This window comes from Calypte anna, chromosome 27 (genome assembly GCF_003957555.1).
Source record: "Calypte anna isolate BGI_N300 chromosome 27, bCalAnn1_v1.p, whole genome shotgun sequence".
Taxonomy (NCBI): domain Eukaryota; kingdom Metazoa; phylum Chordata; class Aves; order Apodiformes; family Trochilidae; genus Calypte; species Calypte anna.
The window spans coordinates 1,054,187-1,060,816 of NC_044272.1; the positions used below are offsets into that span (position 1 = coordinate 1,054,187).

Here is a 6,630-nt window from a genome sequence, read left to right on the forward strand (position 1 = left end):
ACCATTCCCTGGACCATGGGGGGGAGACAGTCATGGACTGAACCACTCCATGGGGGGGAGACAGTCATGGACTGAACCATCCCATGGACTGAAACCATACCCATGGGGGGAGACAGCCACAGGCTGAACCATTCCATGGACCATGGTGGGGGAGTTATCCATGGACTGAACCATCCCATGGCCCGTGGGGGGTGAGACAGCCGTGGACTGAACCATCCCATGTTCTATGGGGGGAGGACAGCCAGTCATGGACTGAACCATCCCATGGACCATGGTGGGGGGAGTTATCCATGGACTGAACCATCCCATGGCCTGGGGGGGGTGAGACAGCCGTGGACTGAACCATCCCATGTTCTATGGGGGGAGGACAGCCAGTCATGGACTGAACCATCCCATGGACCATGGGGGGAGTTATCCCTCGACTGAACCATCCCAGGAAAGAATTTACCCACGGACTGATCCACCCCATGGCCCGTGGGAGGGGAGGCAGCCAGGGATTCCCCCACTCCCCATCTCCTGGGTTCCACCCCGTCCCCTGCTGACGCCCATGCTGGGGACACACCACACCATGTCAGCACGGGGAGGGTGCTGGGGCAGCCCGTGGCCCCCAGCACCCATGGGTGCCCCCGCCAGCCCTCTCGCAGGCAGTGTTAGGGCAGGCAGGGTGCAGCAGGCGAGCGTGGGGCCGGGGGGTGCTGTTACCTTCCTAAAGAAAGGGATGCGCTTGGAGTGGGCTGGGGGGGTGGTGACACTGCTCACGCTACTCTTAGGGGAGCGTTGGGTCTCCAGGGCCTCCTCCTCCTCCTCCTCTAACTCATCAGGGTCAAAGGCAAAGCTAGGCATGTCCAGGGCACCTGGGGACGGGGGGGGGCAGCAGGAGGAGGGGAGAGGGAGAAAAGAAAAGTGATGATGGAGATGGAAAAAGGGGGGGGAAAAAATGGAGATGGGGGAGCTGGGAAGAGCAGGAGGGTGGTGGGATGGGATGGGATGGGATGGGATGGGATGGGATGGGAGGGAGGAGAAGCAGGGGGTCTCCAGGGACGTTGTGGGGAGGGGGATGCACCCGCCTGCCTACACCCGGGGTGGAAGGGCCAGAGCTGTGGATAAGGGGGGGTTTACCCAGCACCAGGGGGAAGGAACCCCCCAGGCTGGACCCCGGACACTCTTACCGCTGGCGGGGGGGGTGGCCCGGCGGGTCCCTGTCACCACATCACCCAGGCTGGAGCTGGAGTTGTCCCCTGATTTACTGGATGAGAGAAACACGGAGAAAGGGAGGGGGTAAGGGTGGGATGGAGGGGAGGGGGGACACCCCGAGGGGTGCTCGGGGTCAGGGATGGGCCCTACCCCGAGCTCAGACGGTTCTGCCTCATCTTCTGCTCCTGCAGCAGCCTCATGTTCTCCAGCTTGACAGGGCTGGGGATGAAGCCCACCTCACAGCCCTCCTTCACCAGCCTCCCGATCCACCACTCATTGTTGTACTTCTGAGACAGGAAAGGGAGAAATGCCTGAAACCCCAAACACCCCCCCCAGGGGCTGCCAGCCCCTCCAGAGCAACCCCAGCTCTTCAACCCCTCCAAGCCCTGCAACCACCCCAAACCCTGCAAACCCCCAGCCCTGGAACAGCCCCAAAGCCCTTCAACCCTCCCAAGCCCTGCAACCGCCCCACTCCTGCAACCCCCCAAACCCTGCAACCCCCCCCACTCCTGCAACTCCCCCCCAGCGATGTAACTCCCCCCAAACCCTGTAACACCCCCAAACAAACCCTGTAACACCCCAACTCCTTCAATCCCTTCAAGCCCTTCAACCCCCCCAACTCCTGCAACCCCCAGAGCCCTGAAACCCCCCCATAGCTCTTCAACCCCTCCTGTCCTGCAGCCCCCCCAGCCCTGCAGCCCCCCCCCAGCCCCTTCCCTACCTCCTTGATGTGCAGGAAGTCTTTGGGCTCGAAGCAGATGGCCATGCCCTGCACGGGGACATCGTCACTGGCAGAGGGGTTGTAGCCAACGTTGGTCCTGACAGCGAAGGCCACGGGCTTGGTCTGCAACAGGAGAGGGCTCAGCAACCCCCCCACCCCACAATGTGGGTGCCACCCCCACCCACCAGTCAGAACCAGTGCCCCCCAGGCCAGGCAGGTGCTGGCTCAGCTCCTCTGGGTGCCTGGCTTGGGGACACTGTGCCCATGACACCCCATGAGCTAATGGGTAATTAGCTAATTGCTCCCTGAGCCTGACACCACGGGTGCTCAGCCAAGGGGAGAGAACTGGGTGTCCAGGCTCCCAGTCACACCCAGCAGGTCCCATCACCTTCCCAGCTACACCCAGTAGACCTCACACCTTCCCAGTGCCATCCAGTAGACTTCACACCCTCCCAGTCCTACCCAGTAGACCTCACACCCTCCAACTACACCCAGTAGACCTCACACCTTCCCAGCTACACCCAGTAGACTTCACACCTTCCCAGTGTCACCCAGTAGACTCACACTCTCCAACTACACCCAGTAGAGCTCACACCTTCCCAGTCACACCCAGTAGACCCCATCACCTTCCCAGCTACACCCAGTAGACTTCACACCTTCCCAACCCCACCCAGTGGACCTGACACCTTCCCAGTGCCACCCAGTGACCCCAGGGTCACCACTTCATGGGAAGGGGTTACTGTAGGGACACAGAGCAAGGGAGGGGTGAGGGTGTCCATGTTCCGGGACTCAGGGGGTGTGGAGGTGGGTGGGGTGGGGGGGTTCCGGGGCAGGCCAGGGGTTGGGGGGGTCTCCAGCCCAGCCCAGCCCAGCCCCCTCCCACCTTGGCTTTCTCCAGCTGGGCCATCGCCTGCCTCTCCGCCTCCTTGCGCAGCGCTTCCCGATCCTCCTCCAGGGACACATCCGAGTCCGAGGGGCGGCTGGTGTAGGATTCAGCCGAGCCCTGGGGGAGGAGGGAGAAAGCTCAGCCCACCCGAGTCTGCTCTGGGACCTCTCTCTCTCCCTCTCTGTAATGATTTGGTGCCCATCATCGTGGCCTCTGGGTGTGCCAGGGAGGATAGAGTCCCCCAAAACTGCCTCCTCCTTCCCCTTCTCCTTCCCCTTCTCCTCCTCCTCCTACTCCTTCTCCTTCTCCTCCTCCTCCTCTTCCTCCTCTGTCAGGGTTACAAGGGGCCGAGCAGCTGTTGTCACAGCTCGGGCAGGGAAGGTGACACTGAGCCAGTTCCTGCTCCCTTCCCACCCCCTCCCCGGGTCCCTCCCCACCACCGGGAAGGGGACAGGGGACAGGGACCCCCCACCCACCCCCCCTGAGACCCCCCCACCCGGCCAAGGGAAGGACAGGGGGACAGCTCTGTCCCGTCCCAAAGGCTTCCATGGCAATGGGGAAGGGGAGCTGTGGGGTGACCCAGGGTGACCCCAGGACAAAGCTGGAACTGGGGACCCCCTGTCTGTCCCCCTGGCCATGGGGGTTGGGGGGGATCCCACAGTCCCGGGGCAGGGGGTGCTGCAGGTGATGGTGAAGTGATGAAGGGAGGGGGGGGCTGCTCCCTCTCAGCCCCTCTATAATCCCCTAAACCTCACTGGAGCCCCCCCTTTGCCCCATCCCTTCCAAACAGGGGGGTGTGGGGGGGGTCTCCTTCTCACAGGCCCCAGCAATGGGGCAGCAGCCCCCTCCCCAAAACCCATGGGGTAGCTGCCCCATCTCCTCCCCCCCCCCAGCTGGGGGTCTGTCCCTTCCAGAGCCCCCCCAGCCCCACACTGAGCCCAGAGGGGCCATTTGGGGTGTGTGTGGGGGTCCCCCCATGTCCAAGCATGATGCCCTCAGCCTGCAGACCCCCCCATCCCCCCCAGGACCCCTCCCCACCCCGTTCCAACCCCATGGAGGCAGCGGGGACCCAGTGCCAAGGGCAGAATGGGGAAACTGGGAGAGGAGGATCCAAAGGGGACCTCGGGGGGGGGGGTTTGTGGGAGGGGAGGGCTGCTCACCGGGCCGGCAGGGTGGTCTTTGCTGGGGATCTCCATGGTGTCAGGGCTGGGGGGTGAGTGGGGCGGGCGGGCGCCAGGCTGGGGTGCCCCTGGGTCAGGTTTCAGCCCCAGGAGAGTGGCAGCCACCACCAGGGGTATATTTAGCCCAGTGCTGGGCAGGGGTGAGGGGGGGGGAAGGCCTGGGGGGGGTGGTGGTGCTGGGGGGGGGCTGCAGCCAAGCCAAGCAGCTCTAGGAGGTGGCTGGTGCTGGGGAGGGTGGTTCTGATGCCAAGCAGGGGGTGCCAGGGCTCTGTCCGATGCTTGGCACCCCCAGGAAGGGCAGTGGACCCCCAGGGGGGGGCTACAGGATCAATATGGGAGGGGGGAGACTCCCCCAGCACCTCCCACAGGGGAGAGTGGGGATAAGGGGGGGGGGGGGCAGAGCTGGGTTTGGCTCCTCCACTGCGGTGCCCACACCCCTGGCGGGCTTGGAGCTTGGGTGTGATCCTGGCCCCCCCCTCAATTTCTGGGGGCACAAGGACCCCCGCAGGCAGACAGGTCCCCCCCGTGGGCCCCCCCCAGGAGAGCTGCTCCCCCCCTGGCTCACCTGCCTGACGAAGCTGTTGGAGGTGGTGTCAGAGGAGGTGCTCCCGTCCGAGCGCTTGAAGCGGCTTTTCCGTTTGCTGTATTTGCCCTGGGGGGGGGGGGGAAAGGGGGAAAGGGGGAAAGGGGGGGAGTTCTGGAGCCCCAGGACTTGGGGGGCACCTCAGACCCCCCCATCCCCACCTGCCAGGGATGCTCCATCCCTCCCCTCCTCACTCCACCCCCTCTTCCCCACCCACCCCTTCAAGCAAAGCCAGGTGATGACAGAAGGGAAACTGAGGCAGGGAAAGGGATGAGGATTCCCCCCCCTCCTCCCCAGGGACCCCCATTTCCTTATGGGGGGGCAGGGGGAGGCTGAGCAGATCTGAGGACTTCCTGGCTACAGCCTCCCCCTTCTTGCCCACCCCACAAGGACCCCTGTGCCCACCCCACACACCCACAGGACCCCCGTTCCCTCCCAACTGGGAGGGACTGGAGGAGATGGGGGAGATGTCCCAGTGCCCCCCTCCTGGAGGGGGCAGCTCCTTTGGGGTGGGGGTGGGGGTCCTGGGGGGTGGGAGGCTGGGACAAGAGGGACTGTCACCTCCCTGGTGTCTCAGAGGGACAGCTGGGCCCAGCTGCCACCCAGCCCAGGGGGGGGGGGGTCCCAACACTGGGTATTTTTAGGTCCTTCACCCCCCTGTCCCCCCCCCAGCCACCCCCCCAGCTCCCTGGGGTGGGGACAGTGGGGACAGAGAGTGTGGGGTTCACTGCAGCCACCCAGAGACCCCCCCCCAACTCAGAGACCCCAGATGGATGTGCCAAGGGCTGTGTCCCCCCCCCCGAAAAAAAAAACCCAAAACTGTCACCCCAATGCTCCCCAGGCTGCCAGGGACCAGGGGGGGGGGTCTGTCCCCATAGTGTGTGGGGGGCTGAGGGGTCCACAGGGCCCCCCCCCCAATCTCTTGGGACCATTTGGGGGCACATTTCCCCCCCCCAAAGCTGGAGTGGACAAACCAAAAGGGAGGGGGTGGGCACCACCCCCCCAAAGCAGAGTTTTCCCAAATCCCTCAAACTTTCCTCATGCTCTCAACACCCCCACCTCTCCACACGGGGGGGGGGGGACCAGTGACACAGCAAAGGACACACAGGACCCTCCCCCTTAGCCCCCTCCCCAATATGTGCTCCCAAAACCAGGGGGGTGAACACCTTCCCTTTATTTTTTTTTTTTGGGGGGGGGGCTGTGGGGTCTCCCGGGGGTATAGGGTGGGGGACACCCTTATTTTCATGCAGGGGGGGGTGTGATATTATTTTGGGGAGGGGGGGTTATAGGGTGTAGAGGTTATGGGATGGAGGGGGAGGGGGATGAGTCCCATCGGTGGGAACGTGGGGGAACAGATGGGGCTCATCCCCCCCCCCCCAGGAGTAGGAATGCAGCCCCCTCCCCATCCCAAAATCCCTGGGGGGGTCACCTGGAGTGTGGCGTTGTCAAAAACGTCCATCTGGATGTCCTGTGTGGAGCTGTAAGGGGTCCGGGCCATCCCACCTTCTCGCACCATGGAGCTCGCCGCGCTCGGCGTTTTAATTAAGATTTAGGGGTTTTTGGTTTTTTGGGTTTTTTTTGGGGGGGGGGGGGGAACAGACAGACAGAGAGAGAAAAAGAAAGGGACAAGATGATGACGATGGAACCCAGGCCTGGCCCCCGTGGTGACGAGGAGGAGGAGGAGGAGGAGGAATGGGGATGGCGGTAAAAAAGGGGGGGGGATGAAGGATGGAGACCGCCCCCACCCCTCTCCCACCTCCTTCCTGAGAGGGGTGGGGAATGTAAGGGATATCCCCCCCCCATCGGCTTTACAGGTAGGGTAAGCCCCCAAAAAAATGGAAAGGAAAAAGGGGGGGAGGAGATAAATGGGGGGGGGGAAGAGGGGGCGGAAAAAAAAAAGGGGGTGGGGAAAAAAGGGGGGAAAAAGGAAAAGGGAGTGGGAAAAAAAAAGGGGGATGGAAAGAAAAAAGGGGGGGGGAAGAAAAAAGGGGGGAAAAGAAAAAGGGTGTGGGAAGAAAAAGGGGGTGGGAGAAAAAAAAGGAGGGGGGAAATAAAAAGAGAAAGA

The 6,630-nt window shown here is 63.2% G+C and overlaps 1 protein-coding gene across 2 annotated transcripts; it reads right to left on the reverse strand.

The window, feature by feature from the left end:
• Nucleotides 1-93: 93 nt before the first annotated feature.
• Nucleotides 94-6,144, reverse strand: CACNB1 (calcium voltage-gated channel auxiliary subunit beta 1). 2 transcript variants are annotated; one of them, XM_030465996.1, is made up of 7 exons: nt 5,995-6,144; nt 4,548-4,634; nt 2,799-2,918; nt 1,916-2,038; nt 1,345-1,481; nt 1,170-1,246; nt 94-854 (listed from the first exon to the last, which is right to left on the reverse strand). In XM_030465996.1, exons 1-7 carry the CDS (start codon nt 6,079-6,081, stop codon nt 445-447), a joined length of 1,041 nt encoding a protein of 346 aa, XP_030321856.1. In that variant the 5' UTR covers nt 6,082-6,144; the 3' UTR covers nt 94-444. The 2 variants fall into 2 exon arrangements, with proteins under 2 accessions (XP_030321856.1, XP_030321857.1); XM_030465997.1 differs by lacking the exons at nt 4,548-4,634; nt 5,995-6,144 and adding an exon at nt 3,962-4,038.
• Nucleotides 6,145-6,630: the final 486 nt, after the last annotated feature.